This window comes from Rattus norvegicus, chromosome 5 (genome assembly GCF_021556685.1).
Source record: "Rattus norvegicus strain SHRSP/BbbUtx chromosome 5, alternate assembly SHRSP_T2T, whole genome shotgun sequence".
Lineage (NCBI taxonomy): Eukaryota > Metazoa > Chordata > Mammalia > Rodentia > Muridae > Rattus > Rattus norvegicus.
This window is the reverse complement of record NC_141538.1, coordinates 7,898,751-7,925,028: the sequence shown is the minus strand read 5'-3', so window position 1 is coordinate 7,925,028 and position 26,278 is coordinate 7,898,751. Positions and strand designations below refer to the sequence as shown.

Below are 26,278 nucleotides of genomic sequence, written 5' to 3'. Positions count from 1 at the left end.
AGAGCCAGGGCTTTGAGTTGGCCCACCCCAGTATTTACCCCATCTATGAACTGTTAGAGCAGGTGAAGGAGCTAGCCTTGCAGATCCAAAGCCTCAGGGTCTCCATGACACAGGGCATAACAGGATATTGGAGCAGAGTCTCAGTGAAGGTCCAGTATAGATAATGTAGCAGAAGCCAGAGGGTTCGAAGCAGACCAATGACTCATTTGCAAATAAAGATGTGTGAACAAAGGGTGTACTATGGGACACATTGCACACTGTGCTCCATTCATAATAGCTACAAAAGGAACCAGCCTAAAGGCCTACAAACTGAAAAATGGATAATGAAAATGTGGTATAAATATATAATGGAATTTTACCCAGACATAATGCAAAGTGAAACAATTTGCTGGAAAATACTAAGTGATGTAACTTAGGGGGACTAGGTCTCATGTTCTTGCCCCTATGTACATCCTAGTTTTGAATTTTACAGTTTGTCTGTACACTCTGGAGTGTCTGAAGAGGTCAGGGTGCTAGAAAGTGCCCATGAGAGGGGGAGATGAGGCATTAATGGGGTAAAGAGAGAGTCACACACAATGTGAGAGCAGAGGAGAATCAAAGCTTTAAGTGATAAGATTAAGTGGTGACAGAATGGAGCAGTGGGGCTGGGCTAGCATGTAAGAAAAGCCTCTGGGAACTCACTCATTTGTAAACACACACACACAAAACACTGGTACTGTTGTTGCTCTTGGTTGGGCATCACAAGATGGTAACCCTCCATTGCTAAAGGCACAACTTATTTTGGTCGGGGAACAAATTAATATTGAGTTGAAGCTAACCTGAAAATTTCCTCCCCACTGCCTAGCTTTCCTAGAACCAGGGTTGGGGGGCGGGGGAGGGTGCGCTATACAGGCTGCTGGGGCAGATGGCTCAGTAGTTAAGAGCATGTACTATTCTTGCTAAGGATGTTGGTCCAGTTTGCAGCAGCGGAATCAAGGCAGCTCACAATTGTAACTCTGCTTCCAAGGATTCTGAGTGACATCATTACCCGGCCTCTGTAGGTACCTGCATCCTGCATTCCTATGTACACACTCTCCCTTCACATATACTTTAAAAAAAAATCTAAAATTAAAATGAGGAAGTGCTTACTGTGGCCAGATTGGCCTGGAATATAAAGCTACTCTCCTCCCTTAGCCCCTAATTGTGGCGATTATGGGCATTAGATACCTCACCAGCCACCAACAATTTTTAAGGACTTTAATTTTTACCTATTCTACACATTGTTATTGTAGTTTTCCCAGTAGCTATAAAATGGAAACTCATGTTTTTATTAGCATTTCCATGACTAATGTGCATGGTTTCGTGTATCATTGGAGTAATTTGTGTATCTTCCTTGAAGAAATGTCTTATTTGTCATGGAGGAACATTAAGAGTCTAGGTCATGGAGCTGGTGAGATGGCTCAGCGGTTAAGAGCACTGGTTGTTCAGAGGTCCTGAGTTCAATTCCCAGCCACCACATGGTGGCTCACAGCCACCTGTAGGGGATCTGACGCCCTCTTCAGGCAGAAGGATGGACATGCATCAGAGCACTCAAACAAACAAAAAAAAATCTGGGTCAGCAACCACCAATCTAGAACACAGCTTTCATTTTCATTTCCTCCAGTATTTTCTGCAAATCAGGGGATTGGACAATGTACAGACAGTCCCAGGGAGACTAAGGGATACATTTACACAGAGGTGGAGACTTAAATCCATCAAAATCAAAGAAAATAAACATAACCTTTTTGAAAAGATTCAGTAGAATTAATTTAATTAAGTTACTGCCTTTGTACATCAATAAATTACCGCTATGCTAAATGTTAGAGAAGAAATAAATGTATCTCAAAGACCAAATATCTTTATTTCTAATTGTTAAACACAAGGCCAAAACCACCCTTATGAAAACTGTGCTCAGGCTAGAGAGAGAGCTCAGCGATTAAGAGCACTGACTGCTCTTCCAGAGGTCCTGAGTTCAATTCCCAGCAACCACATGGTGGCTCACACCCATCTGTAATGGGATCTGCTGCCCTCTTCTGGCGTGTCTGAAAACAGTGACAGTGTACTCATATAAATGAAATAAATCTTTAGCTTTTTGACTCTAGTACAGGCACTCCCTAAGCATGTAGCTAGAGAGTCAACACTTTAAAAACAGATCTCACAGGGGTCTCGTTACTGTTAAAAGTAGTACTTTTATATCCAGAATAGATAGTGTTTTGATGTGATGTTAAAAATAAGCAAACAAACAATTCAATGTGCTTTAAGCACAGAACTTAATAAAACTATCTCTGGGAAAAATACCACAACAGTTTTACAAAGCATCAGAGCTGGATGGTGTAATTTACACCTGCAATCCCTGTACTTGGGAGGCTAAATCGGATGATCAAACCAAGCTCACAGTCAACCTGGGCTACAGAATGAGTCCCTGTGCTCCCTTCTCCCAAGGCAAACAAAACCAATTATTTTCAGAAAAACTGACAGGTATATTTGAAGTCATATTAAAGCTGATTATTTCTATTTCCTACAATTCTAAATTTGGTTCTCCTGCACTACATTTTTTGCTATATTAATGTTGCGTAGAGATAGCCTCTGAAATTAAATCATTCATTACAGAGGTGAGCTCAAAGGATACCCATAGGGAGATAAAACAAGATATTCTAAGGGGAGGTGAAACATTCCATCATGCAGAGAAGCTTAAGTTCAAACAATAAACAACTCAATAGCTTCAGGAAGTCCCTAAAACTGAACAGATTCAGCAGGCCCCTACATTCCCAAACATATATAAGCAGAAAGAACTGCTGAATCATGCTCAGTCAAGTCAAGCTGATAATCAGCAGAGATCAGCTGAGCTGAGCTGAACAGGACACTTTCCAGCCTGTTGAGCTGCCTGCAATTGTGCAGCATGCTCAATTTCCATCTTTCATCAACTGTCACTCCTGCTGGGTAGGTTTCTGGTGATGCAGGTGTAACCCTTCTCTATTTCTCTAACTTTAATAACTCACTTGTTCACCAAACTGAATATTGGTGGTATTCACACCTTCTCTGTCCTTGCTTCCCTATCTGGGTAAGTAGATGCTTGCTCATGTCTCCCCAGAAATGTCACCCAACAATCAAAAAGCTATATTGACTCCATTAACTATGTACTACACTGATCCACCCTTACTTTTATTTGCTAAGTTTGGATTTAAAAACTTGACTACTGCAAAATTTAAGGAAAGGCATTTTCCATCACTTAGCTATTAAAAATATATTAGTGGATTGCCAGGTGGAGGTAGTACACACCTTTAATCTCAGCACTAGAGACCACCTTGGTCTACAGAGTGCATACACACACATATATACATGTCTATACATACACATGTACAGTAAGGAATAGATATGTAAGCAAGAAATGTTTACTGCTGTTCCAGGGATCCAAGTTTGTTTCCTCACACCCACATGGGCAGTTCACAACCACCAACCCCACAGGATCTGACACCCTCCTCTGTTCGAGGGCATTTGAACATACATCACATACACATACAACAACAAAAAAAATTAAGTCTCAAAAAAAACAAAAAAACAAAAAAACCAAAAAGGGGTTGGGGATTTAGCTCAGTGGTAGAGCGCTTGCCTAGCAAGCACAAGGCCCTGGGTTTGGTCCTCAGCTCCGAAGGAAAAAAAAAAAAAAAAAAAAACCCAAAAACCTTTGGTTCTAAGATGGCTCAGCAAGTAAAAGCATTTGCCATGCAAGCCTGGTTATTTTAGTTAGGTTAATAGAACCCATGTCATGGAAGGAGAGAACCAACTCCACAATGCTGTCCTCTAACTACACACTTCTTAGAGACAATAAATATGCTTACAGCTTATTGGCAGAGTGCTTGCCTGCTATAAACAAAGTGCTGGGCTTGATCTAAGCATCACAGGAAGAGGGGTACGGGAAGAAACTCAAACAAAAAAGAAAAGAGACTAAAAAAAAAAAAAAGAGAATGTAAACAGAATAAACTGACATTTTTAGAGGACATAAAAAATTGTTTTTTTTTTCCAGCACCCACATGGTCGTTTACAACTGTCTAACACCATCTACCAGGTATGCATGTGGTGGAGACACGTGCACCGTCTTCAAGGAGCTGGTGAGGTAGACTGGCAGCTAGCAGGGCTGGCTGCATGATCACGAGGAAGAGTTTCAACTTCAGTACCAACCAGCACTTCCACTAACTCCAGCTCTTGGAGACTCAATACCCACTTCAGGCCTCTGAGTTCACCTGAGAGCATTCAAAGACACATAAACTTCTTTTACAAATTGTATCTTTTAGGGAGAAGAAATGTAACTTGGTGGTAAAGTGCTTGCTAGAATATTCAAGGCCCTAAGTTTGATAATCAGCATCTTAAACCCCCAAAACCTGACCTTTTGTTCTTAACTGAATGGACATACATGAAGAAATTGTAAACATACTTAACTCAGGAAAAGTCAGTACACATATGAAAAATAAATTCCGGATTAACTTCATATTAAACATACAAAAAAAATCACAGAACATAGATTTCTTTTTATATTAAGTGAGAACCAGGACTAGAACTGGACAAGATTTCTATCGGACCACAGTACAATTCCTTGGTGGCTTAGCTCTTCCCTAGCATGCTTGAGTGTTGAGTTCAATGCCCAGCTCTACAAACAAAATGCCTGAACGTACAGTATTTATATGTAACACTTAACATCTAGTCTAGGAAAACGAAAAAACATGCAGAAACGTTTTCTGCCTAGTTCACAATCTTGTCACCTATTATGTTACAACACTGAGGTGATAACTGTAGTCTCCCTCAGTAGAGAGAAAGAGCAGCAAGCCTGGGTCTAGTGGTGCACACGGCTGAGCTACTTGGAAGGCTTGGGATAGAGCCCAAGTTAATTCCAAGACAGCCTAGATAACAGAGCCTGTTTCCTGTAAAACTGAGCCTGGTGCTATAGATTCAGATTAGCTATAAAACACATTTTGGGGGCTGAAAAGACGGCTCAGTGGTAAAGTGAATGGGCTACTCTTGTAGAGGACACATGTTCTATTCCCAGCCCCTACATAGTGGCTCAAAACCATCCTTAACTCCAGTTCCAGGGGCTTTGACACTTCTTTACACCAGGCACATATGTAGTACACCTAATACATGAAAGCAAAAACATACATGTATACATACATGAGAACAAAACACTCATACATATATACTCAAAGTCTAGGGTTGATGCCCCCTCTCTCAACACATTTGTTCAAGGTTTCATGGCATGAACACAAGATACACGCTAAACTCTGAGGTTGGTGCTATACTATGAACAACTCTCTTTTACACTAATAGGAAGATACACATAAATATGATCAGCTTAGTATTACACCAGATTTATAGCAATTAACTGTACACAAAATCAATGGTATCTTGAGTACCAGAGTTAAATATAATCGACAAGTGACAAGTGCTTGTTGTGTGCCTCCTTGCAATGTGTGTACAGGCCAGAGGCCAGAGGATGTTGGAATCCTTAGGACTGGACCTACAGGCAGTTGTGACTTGCATGGTGTGGGTCCTGTACAAGAGCTGGAAGTGTTAACTGCTGAGCCTTCTCCATCCCCACTGCTCAATGTGGATATATTCAAGTTCTGTACCTTTGCAAGAAGTTCCCTGCTGAAACAGGAATTACCTGACTGAAACACATGGAGTCTTTAACTACACCTTAATCTCACACCTCAGCATATGTCCATAAGTAATTAAAGATCTACCACTAATCCACAGAAGAGCTCTTCCTATTCTTGTGAGCTTCATGTAACTGCACTCAGTATGAATGAGAACGTATAAAAGGAAATTGATTAAATACAAGAAAAACATCCAACCTGAAAAGTATAACCCAGTTTGGTGCAAAACGTGTTTTTTTTAGTGCTGGGGATTGAACTGAGGAGCGTTGAATATTCGGTCAAGTGCTGGACCACTAACCTCCAGGCTCCAGAATGAATTACTGAAGAAAATACAATTTTATGGTATTATTTCCTATGTTAAAAATTAGAAAGATTACACATGATCGATAAAGTATAATTACTAAGTATCAGAAAACTATTAACATATTGATGTTACATAAAACCACCTTAAACTGAACCAAACTAGTTACACGGCAAGATATTCCATAGTAGTGTGTCTTTCATGTACAGGAGACAATGCTAAGAGTAAAGACCAAGTATTGATCGGACCTTTTCAGCCAATACAGCGTTTATTAACACAATGTACCATTTGCTGTACCATATACAATTTGCCTAGAGTGTTGTAATTTTAATGTTCTGAAGTTAAGGCTACCTCTGGACCGAACACAGAGTAGCCTGCAAAAACTGGCTCAAGCTAACTCTTCTTTCTAGCTACTGTCTTTTGGGCTTTGAATTAGCGCTGACAGAAAGGGCAAGTACGTTAGCTAGAGACTGAGCAAGCAGAGGGCTTTGTCACAGTGGCACTACCACTGAGTCTCCAATACTTGTAGCCCGAAACACAATTCCTGTACTTCCAGAACACTGTACTAAGCTGTGTGCCAGCATGCCTTGAAACATTACTAAAAATAAACCAACTTACATGGAACCACTTCCATGCTGAGAAGTTACGGTTTCTGCAGCTTCCGGTCCTGGGAAGAATGTAGAAGGCTTGCAGACAGACCTGTGACAGCCACTGGAGGCAACCACATCCCACCATCCTATTCACTTCAGCGCTCCACCATGCCAAGGCAGAGATCTAGCCAACACATTCAGAGATTTTGTCTGCTCATTTAAAGGCTGAATGTGACTCATGAATGTGACTTCAGCAGACCCATGGCTTTTAGTATGTATGGTTGGCTGGAAGATACGCTAGGAGGGTACCTATCTGGTGGTACATCTAAGAGCACAGGGCTCGTGCCACAGCCCTCCATTACTATTTTCATAGCATTCCAGTGATGCAGGAAGACTAGAAGAGCTTGGCACACCTAGACTCTAAGTTTGGATCAAGCTCATGAAGTGTTTAGGACACATCTCAACACCATGAAGTGTTACTCCAAGAAACCATGAAGAATGGAAACTTGAGACACCCTGATGATAGAAGTCATGCTTCAGAATGTTCAAACACAGTGCACAGAACTCTTAAGTCATCATTTACTTGACTAGACAGCTACAGTTCAGTTACTATTCTAAAAAATATACCTGGTTAGCTTCCAAAATTGCTTTTAAATAAAGTACTTGAATTGTGGCAATAAACAAAACACAAGATGCACTTAAACAATACTGCAGTTTATCAAAAAACACATAAGAAATTTCAACTCTTATTCTTTGAGTTACAAAAATCAAGGTTCGGCTAAGTTATAAACATGTTTTTCATGTAATTATTTGCATAATTCTAATAATGCTCAGTGGCTTAAGATCAGAACTGGTTCTTAAAAAAACACTAAAAACATAAAAATCCTTAGCCCCTGTATTTACCTGTAGAATATATTCATTTACGCTTACATTCCAGGATTTGCTATATCAGGTATAACTTTAAAGGTCACATCCAAAGGAGAAAGCAAACCACCTATAAACTGGCATTATTTATTTATTTTTTGGCTTGTGAAACTTCCTTAATTTGTTGATGTAGCAAACAAATTTCAACTCTGCTATGCAAATGACAGAAGAAATCTGCTCAGCGATTCACTTTAGAGTTCAGCTTCATACAGGCAACATGCTACATGTGAAAAATTACTAACTGAACTACAGGTATTAAATACTGAAAAAAATTAACAGTTTATTATAATTTATTTTATTTAACAATCTAGGAAGTTCGCGGCCATCAGCAGTTCCAGTGCAATTTCAGGTGCAATTGGGAATTCAGGAATTTCAGTGGAGCTGTTAGTATAGCGGACCTTGTAGGTAAAATACATGCACACTTTCGATAGCACATGTGAAGGGATCTCTCTAAAGTTGACCTCATTGGTTTCATTCTCCGCAAACTGACCTGCAAAACAGAAGAGTTATGTATGTTAGGGCTTTTCTTGTTCTAAGGGCTACATTAAGTCTAACTCCCTCAGAATGTGATTGTACTTGAAGGTGGGGTCTTTCATTTTAAATTATGTTAAAACAAAGTCTCTAGGACAGGAAGGAGCACAGCAAAACTGACATCCTCATCAGAAGAGACTAGACACAGCGGAGAGAATGTGAAAAGACAGACCAGTATTCAAAGAGCCAGGATGGAGAATAACCAACACCGCCAAGTCTCTAAAGATTGATTATGTCAGAAATGTAGGAAAAGTTCTCGACTCCAAAGCTATGCAGTACATACACGATGGATGGGACTTTGTGAGGCAGAAAACTAACGTTAAAAGACTGATTAGCAGTAAACAGGTTATCTAGCCAACCCTTTAAAACTGTCTAACACAGCAGCTAGGTGTAATGGCATGTGACTATAACCTCAATAGTTAAGAGGCTAGGCAGGAAGACTGATCTGAGGTTGTCTCTGACTGTTTTGCTAAATCAAGGCTCAAAAAATAAAACCAAACAATTCACAGTACTAAACCAAACAATTCAAGTAATGCAATTTCCTTGTAGACACCAAATTCTGAGTTAATGCTATGTGAAGCAGTTTCCAGTAGTGCCTCAAAATGTCTTGGCAATATACTTATTATTTATAATATTGGCCTTAACTCAAACAGAAACAATGTTTTCTTTTTCTTTTCTTTTTTTTTAAACATTTTACTTTTTTTTTTTTTTATTACATATAAGTACACTGTAGCTGTCTTCAGACACACCAGAAGAGGGCATCAGATCTCTTTACAGATGGTTGTGAGCCACCATGTGGTTGCTGGGAATTGAACTCAGGACCTCTGGAAGAGTAGTCAGGTGCTCTTAACTGCTGAGCCATCTCTCCAGCCCCCGAAACAATGTTTTCTTAAAGAGGGTTTCACTACTGTGTAGCCTTGCCTGCCCCAGGAACTCTGTAGACCAAGCTGGCTTCAAACTCAGAGACTGGCCTGTCTCCGCCTCCTGGTTATGGGGATTAAAGGTGTACATCATCATCCAGCAAAAGAATACAGCATTAAAAGTCCAATTGCCTTTAGTTGGAAGTGAGGCATGATGAGATTCTGAGGTTAAAAGGAAATTTTGCTTGGCAGCAGTTAAAACCTTTTCTTGAATATATGTAGGCAATACATCAACAACATTCATGATACTAGAGATGGGGCTTTTTCTAAAGCCAAAAATCATATATAAAATCAACTATTTTAAAAATTATAGTCTAAGTATTTAGTTTTCATAATTGTGTACCCCCGCCCCCATCTAGCTCCAAGACATTTCATCATGCTAAAGAGCCTACACCATTAAGCACTTATTTATCTCCCTTTGTAGATGGTCTTACTGCATAGCTCTGGCTATTCTGAAACAAGTCTGCCTGCCTCTGCCTCCTGCCTGCTGAGATTACAGGTATGTGCTACTTCAAAGATGGAGGAAGATCATGGGTGTGCATGTGCAAGGATCTTGAATACATGCAAGCAAATGCATGAGCTGGTGTTCAGTATCAGTAGTTATTATAAAGGTAGTAATGCGCAGAGAGAGAGCCCAGCACTGGAGTATACTGTTGTTGCAGAGTCTGGGTTTGGTTCCCAGCACTCACTTGGCACAACCACCCATGACTCTGGTTCTAGGGGATCGGATGCCTTCTTTTGGCTCCACAAGTTCTTACATAAACTGATACACATAAACTGATACAGATACATGCTACACAAACACACAAATAGAATAAACAAAAAGAAAAAGACAAATCCCAGTCAGGGTGTTTTATAAACATGATGACTACTATGTTGTCAACACAACAAAAAAGAAAAAAGAAAATGATTCTACTTCTTCAGATACACTTCGGTGGCTCCTCCAAAACAATCATATCCAACCAGTTCCTCGGAGCAGCAGAACAGAACTGAGAGCTGGTGTTTTAAACAGGCACTTACACATACTTGTGTCTACATCAGCACTGTTCAATAGCAAAACGGTGGACACAAAATGTTCATCATCTGTGATGAGCAGAGATGTTAGCCTATTCCTAAGAGAATGTCTAATACTCTGTACAGATTCCAGAATAGGGGACACAGAAAACAGTGGGCACAGATAAAGCTGAAGAGTAAGTAAGAGTTTCCTCTTTTCTGGAGAAATAAAAATTACTTAGAACTAGATACTAGGGATGGTTGTACCTGATATAAATCTAATTAACTGCTGCTGGATTTGTATGCTTTGAATTATTTTGGAATTTGGAAAATATTCACTTAAAGAACGCTGTAAGATCAGAACCAGAGTGGAGAGAGAGAGAGAGAGAGAGAGAGAGAGTGAGTGTGTGTGTGTGTGTGTTTGCCTTCTTCCTCTTTTTTCCCAAAGCTAAGATTACAAAGTACCCGTTTTGTTTTTTTTTAAAACGTGGATTCTGGAGAGCCTAACTCAGGTCCATATGCCTGTGGCTATCTGGTCTCCAGTCCCCTTTTTCTTTGGAGAAATGTCTCACTGTTCCTAGCTAGAAGCAATCCTTCCAAAGCTCAGCCTCTCAAGCAGCTGAGACAAAAGGCCTGTACCTCTGCAACTACTTTCTCTCTTATGCGCTATGCATAGCTAACTTAAATATATGTATTAAACGTTAAAAGGACGTATGAAGAAAAAGACAACATTTACCTACCTGGACCACTCAACATGGCCTTTATTGTTCCTGATGTTAATGCATGTTCTCTTTTTACAATAAATTCATGACCATCAGAAGATATTAATTTCACATACATGGCATCAGGGCCTTCACAGCCACCATAGGTTTTCTCCTCTCCATCTGAGATAAAGCAGTGAAATCAGTTTAATCACAGGTCTGTGTTTAGCAGCAGAGCATGTTCTTAGTACATGGGTTTGACTGCTCAGCATGAAAAAGGAAAAAAGTCGCATTAGAGGTGAAGACAGTGTATAAATGCTACTCTACTGTTGCCGCTGTGCTGGCTTCAACTACACTCTTCTGCTAGGGATAAAAAAAAATTAATAATAACAAAATACATACTTTTATATATCAAGGGTTTTTCCTCACATCTTTTGTAATTACTTTTATTTGTTACCATCAATAAAAGCATTTAAAATCTTATTCTGAAATGATTGTTCTATTGTTTATCTACAAGCATCCACACTCAGAAATCCCTACACAAAAATTAGGATTAAAATCACCATTTCTCTCAAAAATGTTTCTTCTGCATCTAAACCCATGTAAAAAGACAAATTTCAGTCTTTAAAACAAGTTAATACCTGACAGAAGACCTTTCTCACTCCTGAAGAAGTAGGAAACTATTAAGAGAACACTAAAGACACAAGTTAGTATAATGATTCTTGCTTATACTTAGATTTAAAGAGTAAAGCTGTGGGCTGGAGAACATGGCTCAGAACTCTGGCTACTTTTTCAGAGGTCCTGAGTTCAATCTCTAGCAACAGTGTGGTGGCTTACAGCCATCTATAATATAATGCGATCTGATGCCCTTTTAGGGCATGCAGGAGAGTACATGCAGATTGAACACTCCTTTCATAAGTAAACAAATCTTTAAAAAGTAAACCTGTGGGATGGAGGGATGGCTCAGTGGTTAAGAGCACTGGCTGCTGTTCCAAAGATCATGAGTTCAATTCCCAGCAACCACATGGTGGCTCACAACCATCTGTAATGAGATCTGATGCCCTCTTCTGGTGTGTCAAGGACAGTATGGTTATATACACAAAATAAATAAGTAAATCTTTAAAAAGAAAAAGTAAACCTGCTTAAGAAGAGTATCAAAACACCTGGGAAATATAAAATGTGTTCATGGTGTGCAAGTGTATCTTACCAGTGAAAAGAGAAAAACGATTTTGTGTATAATCATGTAAGTAAACAGATGTGCAGTGCTACAGAGCATATGTGGAGAGAGGCCTGAGGGGAGCCATAGCTATTGGCTCTGCCTTTCATTTTGAGATAGTGAATTTATGCTGCCCATCACTACATATTCATGGAGCTAGGCTGAATGCTTCCAAAGACTCTTCTGTTTCAGCACTGGGATAACAATGTAGTACTGAAACTGGCTTTACAGAGGTTATGGGGTTCTGGGGTCCTGGTGCTTCCAACCCATGTCCTTTACCCACTGAGCTATCTCTCTCCAGGTCCCTGAAAAGGCTTTGACTATGTAACTCCTGCAATTATTACAATAAAAGCATGGGGATTCATAAAGATGTAAGCAATTCCTAAACTATTCAAGCTTGTAGATTTTTTTTTTTTCCGGAGCTGAGGGCCGAACCCAGGGCCTTGCGCTTGCTAGGCAAGAGCTCTACCACTGAGCTAAATCCCCAACCCCTAAGCTTATAGATTTTTAACAGTTTTTACTAGAAAAAGGAAGGAACAAGAAGAAAAATCATCCAGTTGATAACATATGCCTTTAGTCCCAGCACTTAGGAGGCAGAGGCTGGTAGATCTGAGTTTGAGGTCAGCCTGAGTTCCAAGGTCAGAATGAGTTCCAAGACTACATTGGAAGAAAAAGAAATAGAAGCAAGGAGGAGGAAGAATAAAGAAGATAGAGGAGAGAAGAAAAAGAAAGGAGGAATAATAACAACTCTCCTCTTCTTCCTCTCCTTCCCCCTCCCCCTCAGAGAATCAGCTTTTAAAAAAGGACAATGTAGGAGGATTAACACTTTACGGTCAGCCTGGGTTAGCTAGTTAAAACATCTCAATACTATCTGTTAAGAAGCTCACTTTATGCTTCTTGTATTTTTGCATGCTATGATACTCGACTATCAACCTGACTGACTTGAGGAATACCTAATGAACATACGTCGTATCTGTCAGAGTGCTTCCAGGAGCCACCAGTAGATCAGCCGGGCTCTGCTCTAACGAACAGCTTAAGTCATGCACACCAACAGATTATTCAAGGTGGCAGTATTGTGTGGAAAGATCTATCAGGCAAACGTAGAGCAGGAATGTACTTGGAGCTCTATCTTGTCCTTCCCCTTAATAATGCTCTGCTTCCTGCAGACTAGCAGTTGAGCAGCTCTGCTCAGCATGCACTCTCCTTGCTATGATGAATCAGATACCTGAAATTAGAGCCATACAACCCTTGCAAGTTTTTACAGTATTTATCTGGACATAGAAAAACCAACATACAATGATTCATATTTGTTATTAAAAGTCTCGTTATTATTCTTGGCAGGGTGGTGGTGGTAAAAGACAGGGTTTCTCTGTGTAGTCCTGGGTGTCCTAGAACTCACTCTGTAGAACAGGCTCATGAGTGTTGGGATCTAAGAAGTGCACCATCACCATCTAGTGTAAAAGTCTCATTCTTAAGGTGTTGACAAGACATTACTAATTTTAGTTGACACAATATTGTTACTATGTATTATCTTACAGAGATACAGAAACTATTCAAGTAAACATTGATTTCACTTTAGCCATTTTCTTATGGTGATGACTTTGAAAGTCACCCCTTGATGTCTATATGGATGTGTTCAAGTGCTGGTATGTGCAATAAAGTCATGTGTGTTGGCCCATAGGTGCCTTTAGTTGACAGAAAAAACCAGCTCCCAGTAATTAAACACAAAATCACATCAGTACAACTTACCCATTGTGTTCTTATAAAATTCTATTTGATCCCAGAGGAAGTTACTAGTTTCCTGGAAAAAACAAAAGCATACAAAGATTAATGTTGCATTCCCACACATTTCTATTCACTACGTTTCTGATGCTAATCATTTCAGGACTCTCCCTCCTTACAGAAGGTCATGATTCCAACAAGCTCCCAGAATTCCAGAAAGATTATTTAAAAGTAACGATTATAAACTGGTTGTCAAGGCAATACAGTTCAGGGGCAATGTGAAAGTGCAAAACTCGGTGTCAAATTTACCACTGGAATGGTATGGGATCCCATGGGATCAGCCTTAAAAAAATGCATAAAAAAGCAGCTAATAAATAACTAGGCAGAGTAGCAGGAGGATTGCTAGTTTATTAGACAGGCCAGTCTGTAGAAGGAAACTTTCAAAAACCAAACCAAACCAAACCAAACCCAAAGCTCATAAGGAGATTAGGTCTGTAGCTGAGCTCTTGCTTGCATCTGCTTACTTTGTACAAGGTCCAGCCTTGCATCCCAGAGTTAACATCAGTTCAGTTTGACTGACTGATGGTGCTAGTGCTGAGGCAGTTGTAAAGTGACAGGTCAAAAATACAACATGTGAAAAAGTTCTGCTCATCAAAAACGCACTCATAAACAACTAAAATCCCTAAACTCAAACCCAAGAACCAAAACCCACTGTTTCAAAATGTTCTAGATCACTGCCTTTCCTGCTGAGAATCTGAAGACTACTGTGGGCCCTGTTGTCAGAAAACTAGTGTTTTCCCCCCTGGTTTCCAAATAGGAGCTTATAAATTATTTTACTCATGTTATACCCTGATAGTTGTTCAAGCAGCTGACAGTGAGCCTCTAGCTACTTTAAGCTTGCTAGAGGCCTGAAGATGGAGGGGAGGGCTTTTGCTAGGCATTGACAACAGAATGAACTTTAGATACAATCAGGTACTGACTTAAATTTTATTAATAATCATTTCAATGTTTAATAATGGACATTGAAGTCATGTTAGCTTCTGAAGATTAATAATTTCTTGTGCCTTCCTTCATGTCAATGAGCTGGGGATTAAAAAAAAAAACTCCATCCTGCCTATATACCAAGTAAATATATCCATTAGCCAGTGACATGAAGTATGTTACATGCAACGAACGGTAAGGCTTGCTTGTTTATTACAAAATGTGCACATGTGTATTTTATTCTTCTATCCATTCTATACAAGGTACTAAAGTTCTGAACTTAACAGTGAAGGGTTAAATATTAGAAACTTTGGGGTAGGCTCTGGAAAAATGATTAACAGGAGCATTTACTCTTCTTCCACAGAACCCAGGTTCATAGCACCCACATGAGGGCTCACACCTGTAATTCCAATTACATGGGTTCCAAACCCTCTTCTGACCCCAATAAAACATATGTACACATAATGTACATAAAACATATGAACACTTAAATTTTATGTGGAAAAGGCTTCTAAAATTTTATAATTTTTACATATGCAGATGTTTTGTCTACATGTATGTCTGTGTATCATTCATGTGTCTAGTGTTTTTAGAGACCAGAAGAGGGTATTAGATCCCTGGAACTGAAGTTACCGATGGTTGTAAGTTGCCATGTGGGTCCTGGAAATTTAATTCATCTAGTATTACCTGAGCCATCTGAAGCTCCTATTTTGGGAAATCTTTAATTTATAAAATAAAATGATTCCTACAAAGGCATTTTTTCAGTAATTTCAATAATTTGTACCACTTCTAATATGAGATAAAGGAGAGAAAAGTGTTACCCTGGTTTGCCAAGCTCAATACCTTGTGGGCTTACTCACTGATGACTACTGCATTAGTTCCCTACCTTTCAGATAAACATCTTCTGTAAAAATAAGTCTCCCAAAAGAGTATCGTTCCTCTGGAGATCAGGAAGCCTGTGGCTTCTACTACTTAACTGCATTAGGGTTTAAAGATCTGCCTTTACTTTGTTTTCATTCCTGGTTTTTCATGGCAGGGTTTCTCTGTACAGCCCTGCCTCCTGCAACCTACAACCTGAGATGGTCTCAAACTCAGATTTGCCTGCATCTGTCTCCCTAACATTGGGATTAAGGGCACCACCTCGGCCCAGCTTTTGGCTGTGTTTTTTTTTTTTTTTTTTAAATATTCATCCTCCCTTCCTCCCTCCCTCCGTCCCTCTTTCTAACACAGGATTTCTCTGTGGAGCCCTGGCTGCCCTGGAACTAGCTCTGTAGACCAGGCTAGCCTTGAACATGCAGAGACTCAGCTACCTCTGCCTCTTGAAAATGGTTTATTTTATATGCAGTAAATGTTTTTTTTTTGCTTGCATGTATATCTGTATAGGGGTGTCAGATCCCCTGAACTAAAATTAGACAGTTGTGAGTTGCCATGTAGATACTTGGAATTGAATCCCGGTCCTCTGGAATAGTGTAGAGTGCTCTTAAGCACTGAGCCATCATCTCTCCAGCCCCAAATGTACAATTCTTTCTTTCTTTTTTTTTTTTTTTTTTAAAGGCAGGCTTTCTCCCTACAAGAAAGAGTCCTAGTTGTCCTAAACTTGAACTTCTCAGTAGACCATGCTCTTGATTCCAAAAAGATTCAACTGTCCTTGCCTCCAGAGTGCTGGGATTAAAGGTATCACCACACCAAGCTTTTACCTGCCCTTATTTATCTTTTTTTAAACTAGCTCTGTGTGAATTAACTTTGTTTTTAGTTAAGTTGATGACATAAATCCTTGGATGGTTCTCTAAAAATTTAACTGTATTCTATGTTTCTTTGTAATAAAAGGCAGCTAAAATTCCACCCAAACCGTCATTTTTTGTTTATACCCTCTTTTCATTTTAAAAATGAAAAACTCTGAAAGTCTTGCAGTACAAGAACTTCAACTGTCAACTAACTTTTCTATCTAGATAATCTCCACGGCAAAAACACCTAGGTTGTTCATAAACTAGCTGTAGCTAAACAACCATGCAAAGACTCATCTCAGAAGGCCTTTGGGAAGCGATGACTCCTGTACACACTGTAGTAAATCAGGACCAGCATGTAAGCAATATGAAGTTTTAAAGGAGTAGGAGTCCTATCACCATCAACATTATTTAAAATATGACATACAGTTAAGTATCTAACTCAAATATCCAGAAACTCACATTTGAAGACAAATCTCTGTTTAAACAGACACAATTCCCATGTAACTGGACTTTCAGAGAGTGTCAGTCAATACTATGGCACTAATATAATTACATGACAATGCTCTACTTACAATCTTAATAGTTTTAGTGAATGAAAGCTGGATGTAGTTGTATACATACATCTGTAATCCCACTCAGCATGCTTAAGCAGAGAATTCTGAGTTTGAGGCCAAGCCAGTCTAAGTAGACCAAAATCAAACCAGAATCAACAAGAACACTGAACTGTCAATAAAACTAAATAAAATTCTTTGGATAAGTTACCCAAAAAGAAGCAGAAGCTTAGCTGTTCCAAGAAAGTAAATGGGTGACTACAAACCTTCAAACAGAAAATGTGTTATGTATAAAAAGACAATGTTTGATCTGGGTAATTTAGTGATGAAATTATTTTACCAAGTTTAAAGGAGAGAGAGATCCAAGGAACGATCGATTTCACCAAGTCATCCTGGGAGGTCCTCAACCATATATAACAACTAAGTATGGTTGAAAACCAGTTAACAGAAATACACTCACAAACACAAACACTACTGTAAGGAGCACTATGTCATGTGCTCTCCTACATACAGGAGACAGAACACAACAAAGATTCTAACCTCACGGGGAGAAAAATAGCAGGGACAAGCCCAGCTTCATGGAGCATTAATGAAATCCTAGCTCTTGAGATGGAAGCAGAATTACCAAGAGTTCAAAGGCTGCCGAGAGTACATTGTGGGGTATTAGGCTAACTACCACTCCCACCCAAAGGATACCATGCCAAACTGTGTATGATGGGAGACAGTCTATGGGGAAACGAAGCAGAGTTAAGGGAGGCAGGGGTGAAGACTGGAAAGAAGCTGTATTTCACGGTCGTGAAGAGAGTCTCACTAACACTGGACAGAAGCCTGAAGGGAGTGAGGTGGTGAGGCTTGGATATATGACCCAAGAACCCTTTCAAGAGGAAGAACAACATGTCTAGGAGAGAAAAGGGAGGAAGAGGCCAGAGATCAGGCAACTGGGTCTTATCAAACACAATAGTGATTGACAAGGAACATAGTGGAGACAGGAGCAGTGACTGCTCTTCCCCAGAACCCTAATTGATTTCAAGTACCCACATAGCAGCTTAAAATTGTTACTAAGTACACATAAAATAAATTAAAAAAAAAAAAGTAATTCTGGGAGAGCTGGAGAGGTGGCTCAGCACATACATTTACAGGACCCGAGTCTGCTTCTCAGTACCCATACCAGCTCACAACTGTGTGCAACTCTAATTCCAGAGGATGGGATGCCCTACGACCTCTGCAGGCACCTGTACTCACAGACTTACACACACCAACCTAAAGAATTTTGAAGAATGAGTGACACTAGTACACGGTGTATGAATATATAAAATGTTATGATCCCATATCTTAATTGGAAGTCAGTGGATGGTGAGAGGAATAAACAAGCCATCCTGGTCTAAGTGGCAGGATAAGTCAGGAACAAAATAAACATCACTATACTGTCCTCCAATATCCTTGCTGTACTGTAGGGGGAAGCAACCTGTCTGTAAGGGTCAGACAGTAAATATATGTATGCTTATCCGTTTGTGAGGTCTGTTACAACTACAGTCATAAGCCAGTCACAGACAAGATAGAAACTAATGAATGTGGCTGTGTTCCTGTAAAATATTATAGAAGCAGAATTTAGAAAGACCACATTACAAACCAGTAGTTATAGATTATTTTTATGTTTGTGTGTGCTTGCATGAGTTTATGTACCTTGAGATTGTACAGAAGACCAAGGTGGAGAGAAGAGGATTCTGAGTCCCCTGAAACTCTAGTATGGGAAGCTGTGAACAGCTATGTGAATATTGGGAACCGAACCTTTAAAGGAGTAAGTGTTCTTCACTAGTGAACCATTTCTCTAGTCCTCTTCGGATTTTTTGTTTTGTTTTGTTTGTCAAAGCAGGGTTTCTTTATGTAGCCTTGGCTGTTCTGGAACTCGCTCTGTAGACCAGGCTGGTCTTGACAAGAGATCTGTCTGCCTCCTAATTTGTGTTCAACTACTCAAAAATTGTACAATCTGGACATGAAATTTAGCTCAGTGGTGTGTCCTTGCCTAGCATGTCCAAGGCCCTAGGTTACACTCTTGGCAGAAAGAAAAATAATAACCAATAATTTTCCGTTTAAGTGGGTTTTCTTTTTTAAAAAATTAAAAATGTATGTGTATAGTGTTTTGCCTGAATTGTGCATGTGTACCATGTGTGTTCAAGAACCTAAAGTGACTGGAGAGATGGCTCAGTGGTTAAGAGAACTGACTGCTCTTCCAGAGGTCCTGAGTTCAAATCCCAGCAACCACATGGTGGCTCACAACCATCTGTAATGGGATCTGATGCCCTCTTCTGGTGTGTCTGAGGACAGGTACAGTGTACTCATATAAATAAAATAAATAAACCTAAAAAGAACCTAAAGAAGCCAGAAGAGGAGGTCAGATCCCCTAAAATAGTTCCAAGCACCTACATGACAGTTCACAACTGTACTAACTTTCATTTCAGGGTATCTGACACTCTTCTAGCTTCTGTGGACACTAAGCAAGTACATATCTGCAGGCAAAACACTCATATACATAAAAGTAAAACATTCAATAACTTAAAGGTCCTAGAGCCCTGCACGTTCCAAAGTCTGTCTATTTTGCCCCTATTCTATCCATCCTCAAGAGGCTCCTCCCCCTTGAGCTAGGCCTTGGCTATCCTCTCACTATGTAGATAAAACAGTCCTAAACTCAGAGATCTGATCTCTGTTGGGATGAAAAGTGTGTAAGGCTTTGAAGAGGCTCATGAACAATGCACACACAGTTCTGAAATCCTAAGACATGGAAAGCTGAGAGAGGAGAACCAGTTCAAAGGCCTATTTGGTCTACTAAGGTGAGACTCTGCCCCAAACATAAAAATCAAAGCAGTACATTACATTTCACCTGCTTTCTTTGATCAAACAATCTAACATCACCCATATGATATCCTCCAATTTAAATATCATTCAAAAGACACAATTCCCAGGTTTCCCTCCGTAGCTCTATTCCTCCTCTGAGTGCCAGTCAGAAACATCCCATTGTCTTCTTACACCAGGCTGGTGCATGCTCTCTGCAGATCTTGATTGTCTTACGGAGTTATCAAGCTAAGTCCCAGAGAACTGATAAACTGGTCAGAAACCAATGTTCCTTTTCAGTCTTCTGATTTCAGTAAATGGCACTGTTTACAAGGCGATTAGCAAAAGATTGTTTTTTTTTTTTCCCTGTTCTAGGAATGAAAGACAAACAGCTATTTGGCTTCAAATTATATTTCAAGTCAGATGACTTTCTACCCATTTCAGTTCTACATCTTTAGATCAAGCTAACTGTATTTTAAATTAACTATTTATAAGTGTACACCTTTAAACCCCAGCACTCAGGAGCAGAGGAGTTCTGGGCCAGCTTGGTCTACAAATTGAGTGCCAGGCCAGCCAGGGCTATAACCTTATCTGGCATATGTTCCAAACATTTGTGTCCTTGGAATTTCTTGACCAGTTCAAGCTCACTCACACTTAAGTCCTTGGACTTGCAGCGACTGCAGCCGGAAGCTCTTCCTTTAACCCTCCCTATGATGTTTCTAGGTCAAACATCTTTCCCTGACCCATTTCCTTATCTGTTACACCGATTCCTGACTTCGTTGTATCCCCTTCCTCCATTTTCTTTATTGAGGAAGGGTCAAAAGGGCTTCACTATGTAGTCCAGGCTGACCTGGAACTCTTGACAATCCTTTGCCTGCCTGAGCCTTCTGAATACTCTGAATATAAGTTTACGGGCTTCTGACACCATACCTATCTCTACACACTTATGACCTAAAACTGTGTGTGTATATCTTTATGTGTGTAAAATTTCCAGTAGTGGATGTCTTTGTCTTTACTTAATAAACTATCAAAGCATGTGGAGCCCATTAACATATTAAAGCATACATTCAAAGACTTTTCTGCTTACGTTGCAATCTGATAGATCACCCACAAAAACCCCAATCTTTCCTGACGCACGAAGTTCCGAACCATTTCTTTAAGAACTTAATATAGAGAAGTAAGCTATCACTTCTGTACCACTGCCTGTTCACACGGCAGCATTACCATCCAGTAATGAAGCAGATCCTCTCCATTTGAAATAAGAGATAATTTGGGAGTGGTGGTGCACACCTTTAATCTCACTGCTTGGAGGGCAGAGATAGGTGGCCATGCAAGTCCATATGGTTGAGTTTTAGGCTAGCAAGGGTTACATTCGTGTCTCAATAAAGAAATGGATATGTTTACTTTTTAAAATAGCATTATGAGGTAATAAACCAACATTTTGTGTGGTGCTGGAGAATCAGCCCAGGGCCTCTGCATATTAAGCAAACATCAAGTTACATCAAGTTACAGGCCCAGTCTGGCAGTTATTAGAGAAATATATGAAAGATGAGAAGACACTTATAAATTAAATAGGGAGACGAAGATATGGAGTAGTGTCACTCAAGAGTGCTGACTCAGTGTAGTTGAGGTCCAAGATTAATTCTAGCACGTTCAAAAGAGAAGAGGCATGGTGGTCCACACCTTTAAAACTAACACTTGAGAGACAGGCATGGTGGTCTACACCTTTAAAACCAACTATGAGACTTCCATGCCATCCAAGAGTACTCAAAAAAAAAATTGGTAAATAGAAATATATAGAAATCCCAAGTTACTATAAATTAAATAACAAATATCTATAACATAAAACCACAGCAGTTTCCTCATCACTGAGAAGACTAAATCCACTTGTGAACTTCGCCGGCGCAATAACACATTATAATGTAAACGAGATCAGATACTTACAACCTTAGACCACTTGGCAGAAAATAAAATCCAATTTGGGTACTAAAAAGCAGATCTGGTAGTTTGAATCAAGTTGTAAAACTATTTCGATTGCTTTCTACACCAGAAAGTGCAGAGTAGGCATGCTTGCACTAAATGACACAACCTTCATGCTCACAAAACTAAGAAATTTCAGTTCCTTAAAAGGGAAACTAAGTGGGCATTGTACCTGGCACTAGATACCTCCTTTCATGCAAAAAAGTAATAGGTAGAAATATGCATCATGAGCCAATGTACCCAGCCAGGCAGAGATTACCCAAGTTGTGCGGAACGTAAACTCTTTTCGCGGTCCTAGAGCTTAAACGGGCGAGGGCTCTCTCCTGGGACTAGAGACTGATTTCAACAGTAAAACAAATATAAGCGCACATGAGGCAGGCAAAAAAAGGAAAAGCGACCGGGCTGCCATGCTCTTAACTCCACCCTCCCCGCGCTCTGCCTGGAGAAGGCCCAGCACGCCCGCACCTCCTGTCTTGCCTCCCCTTTCCAAACCCATGGAGCTGAGCTAGTTAAGGTCCCGCCAAACTCCTCTCCCCTCCCCCAAGCCAGGAGCAAGGGAGGCCGGAGACGCTCAGAGCTTCCGTTCCTTCCCCGCCCAGACGCGAAGGGGTAAGCAGAGAAATAACTAAAGTGCCCAGTCCCAGCTGCACTAACTCTCCGAGCAAAATCAGATCCCGGTTCCCACCACAGGTCGACACTCACTAGCCAGTCCCGCAGCCACCACAGCCGTAACCCCACGTACCGCCACAGCCCCTATTCAGGGCCGCCCCCCCCACCCCCAGCTGCCTACCCCCGTGGGTTCCGGGGCACAGGAAGGAATTACTTCCGTCGCGTCACAGCCGCTTTCTGCAACGCGCGGGAGATTGGTACCTGGCGAGGCCGAGAAGCAGTAAGCTAATAACTTGCGTCCGAAGGAAGTGCGTTGTGTTCAGTAAAACAGGCCAATTTAAGAGATATCGCTACGAAATCCCAACCAATGAGATGCTAGGACTTCTGGATTCCCAGCATGCAACGCCTTCCGGATTCAATTTCTGCGGAGAAAAGCTGAACCGGCGAGGCAGCAGTGCATTCTGGGATATGTAGTTTCTTACAGGGTTACGGCTAGTGTTTGGTCCGATGCGACTAGCATCTTGGGACTTGTGGTTTTCCGTGTAGTGTTGAAATTTTTGGTGGCCTTAAAGCTAGTCTCCGTCTCTTTGCTTAAAGTAATACACATCACCGAGCATCTTAACAAACTCGCAAAGTGTATGCCTCATTTCCTTTCTTCTCGGTATAGGTCAGCGTTTACTGAAAATGTGCCACGCCCACCCGTCCAGATTTCTCAGCCTATTACCATTACTTAAGTCGGGGCCCATTATTTCTGCTCCTTACCTCCCCAGTTCCACACCCCTTTCAAGCAAACCTTTTCATTGGCTTTCCGGTGGTTACCTAGGCACCTTTCCTAGAAAGCTGAAAGACAGCTCGGTTAAGTTTCCTCTCCACTGTTTTCATGGAGTGGGCTTGAAAATATAGATTCAAGTTACTTAATTACTCAATCAATCGCAGCTGTGTAATAGTATCCCACAAAAGGAAGTATGTATGTGCGATTGGGAATTTCTAGAACTAAAGATGACTTCTCAAAGGGAATTCTTGAATTTTTGAGGCAGAGTTTTTCAGTGTTCCTGTACCCTTTTGTGCCAGCCATCTTGATGATCCACACTGAGTATGTCCACAAGTGTGTCCCGTTTTTCTTTTAAAGGAAGGAAGGAAGGAAGGAAGGAAGGAAGGAAGGAAGGAGGGAGGGAGGGAGGGAGGGAGGGAGGGAGGGAGGGAGGGAGGGAAGGAGGAAGGAAAGGAAGGAATTAGATTATGTGTACAAATGTTTTGTTTGTGTACCAGGAGCATGCTCAATACTCATGATGGTCAGAAGGAGGCATTGTAAAGGTCTGAAAATCACTGAAAGACTCCAGACTCAGTACGCAAAGACAAAGAGTGCTTATTCTGCAGAAACAACTAGCATGGGGCAGGGCAGGGAGAAGGGGGGATTCAACCATTTTTTGAAATGTTGACCCCAGACAAAGGCGCACAGGCCTTCTTATAGGGAACAGGGAACTCTCTAGAGGGATTAGGTAATCTAATATTTTATTGATGGGTGCTGGGGGATCACAGGTGGTCAGTGGTCTGCTTTCGTACCTCATGAACATACTCATAGGATGAGATAAGGCTGCCCAGCACAGATGGCCCATTCTGAGACATTTCCCCATTTTTTATGGTTCTCCCCAGACTATTCTTTGGGAGGGGCCTTTATGATCTTGTTCTGGATTTTATGGTCTGTCCTTGAAGCTATCATATTAGTTCTGGGACTGATGGTTTGTCCCTGGAGCTGGTGCCTTATGGCCTTTTTTTGAAATCAGCCTGGTCCTTAAATGGAGACAAAAGGGGTTTACATTGTGCTTTCAGCATCAGATCCCCTGAAATTGGAGTTATGAGTTACAGGTGATTATGAGCCACCACGTGAATGCTGAAAATTGAACCCAGGTCTTCTACAAGAACAAGTACTCTAAATTGCTAAGCCAGGTCTCCCATAAGGCTCCCCAAATAGCTGAATAGTCAGCACATATAGACAGAAAATATGTGTGGCAAAGGTGACTACATTCATTGTGTCAATCTTTATGAAAACAAAGACTGTCCATCATTCCAGTCTGTCTTTCAGCAAATGCAGGACCATGGGTGCCTCAAATTGGTAGTCTTTCATTCATATGGAGAACTGTGTTGGTACTAATCTTAGACTTTCTATTGGTCCACCAGGAAAATTGCACTCTGGTCTAGGTGAAAATGGCTTCGAGGTCATCTAGACCTTCATTAAGGCTCGAAATGGCAAAGAGCCACGTGTAAATTGAAATAATCATAACTAGAAGAGCACCTTCTGGAGCCAGTTGTGCTTTGGCAGCAAGCAGCTGTTGCAGTTTCTTCAAGGCCTCTATGGAGTGTTCACAGAAACCTGAGAGCATTTGGCTGTCTAGATTGGTAAGCCTTTGTTCAAAGCATCCAGGACTAGGGAATTGGCCAAGAGTTATCAACTGAGTCCCCAAACACTTTACTGTTAAGTCCTAAAATACTGCATGGAGACCACCACTCACATATGCAATTGGCAAGAGTGTTTTTTGTTTCTTGAAAGAAAGAAGCCTGGATGTAGGGATCGGTCACTTACAAAAAGATGGTGAAGACAGACAAAGTCACACAGGCCTTTTCTTATAGGGAACTAAGGGAACTTTAGCTAGGGTTAGATAATCTAAACCTTCATTGGTGGGAGCAGGGTGACATTACATGGGTTGTTTTCTGATTGGCTTGTGTTTGGTGGACTGTATTTCTGTGTCATGAATGAGATACTTAAACCATAGAAGGCTGCCTACTGGGCTGGAGAGATGGCTCAATGGTTAAGAGCACTGACTGCTCTTCCAGAGGTCCTGAGTTCCATTCCCAGCAACCACATGGTGGCTCACAACCATATGTAATGAGATCTGATGCCCTCTTCTGGTGTCTTTGAAGACAGCTACAATGTACTCACATAAAATAAACAAAATCTTTAAAGAAGAAGAAGAAGGAGGAGGAGGAGGAGGAGGAGGAGGAGGAGGAGGAGGAGGAGGAGGAGGAGGAGGAGGGGGAGAAGGAGGAGGAGGCGGCGGCGGCTACCCAGCGCAGATGCCCATCCTGAAGTAAGATATTTCCCCATCTTTGTGGTTTTCCTCAGGCTCTTCTTTGGATAGGGGATTTTATGGCCTTGTTCTGGGAGCTGGTGACTTGGGGGATGGGGGGTATGGTCATTTCCTGGAACTGATGACTTTCCTTTTGAAAAGTCATTTTAGGCCTGGTTCTGAAATGTCATCCTCTCACCTTCTTTAAAAGAAAAATAAGCATGGAGAGGATTACTTACTAAACAGTGGCTCTTTTTTATTATTATTATTATTTAACAGTATATCAACAATGCTTAAGTTCTGCTTAAGTGCACCTAGGAGAAGTGGGTTACTCTAATCTGTATCATCTGTCACCTGCTACAGTAGCAGTTGGTTCTCAGCCTGTCTAATGCTGTAACCTTTTAATATAGTTCCTCAATTTGTGGCGACCCCAACTATAAAATTATTTTTGTTGCCACTTCATAAATGTAGTTTTGCTACTGTTATGAATTGTAACATAAATATCTGGCTTTCTGTTAGTCTTAGGCAATCCCTATAAAAAGGTCCTTTGACCCTAGAAGGGGTCATGGCCCACAGGTGAGAGGTGCTGAGCTAGATGACCATTTTTCCTGATGCTGCTGACTGTGAAGTTGATCTGAAGATATTCAGAGGACAAACTTATCAAGTTTGCCTTTGGAAACTTACGCAGTATTTTGTAAAATAGTGTATCTCCATTTTATTATAACAACAGTATTTTTAGTTTTTTTAAAAAATAATTTATTTTTAATTTTCAATAAACACTTGCTACATAGTCATATCCCTAATTATAAATTATCTGTTCTGAGTTAGCAAGAAATTAGGTTTAAAACTTTTATAAGAAAAAAATTATCCATTATCCAACAACCCATGACATCATGCCTGCAAGGCTATCATATACCACTGAGCTGTATCCCCAGCCCATTTGATCTGCTGTTTCAAAGCAGCTAAGCAGTG

The 26,278-nt window shown here is 40.6% G+C and overlaps 1 protein-coding gene across 9 annotated transcripts; it reads right to left on the bottom strand.

Annotated features, from left to right (window-relative positions):
- Positions 1 to 1,612: 1,612 nt before the first annotated feature.
- Positions 1,613 to 22,553, bottom strand: Eloc (elongin C). 9 transcript variants are annotated; one of them, NM_001430040.1, is given in 5 exon segments: positions 1,613 to 7,971; positions 10,666 to 10,809; positions 13,592 to 13,643; positions 21,597 to 21,638; positions 22,423 to 22,553. In NM_001430040.1, coding segments are annotated over 3 exon segments (339 nt in total). In that variant the 5' UTR covers positions 13,596 to 13,643; positions 21,597 to 21,638; positions 22,423 to 22,553; the 3' UTR covers positions 1,613 to 7,780.
- Positions 22,554 to 26,278: the final 3,725 nt, after the last annotated feature.

Excerpts from the sequence above, each read along its gene's own strand:
- Eloc (XM_087550934.1), bottom strand. Across the intron at positions 7,972-10,665 it reads GGCCATGTTGAGTGGTCCAG|GTCAGTTTGCGGAGAATGAA; the intron begins GTAGGTAAATGT and ends TCTGTTTTGCAG.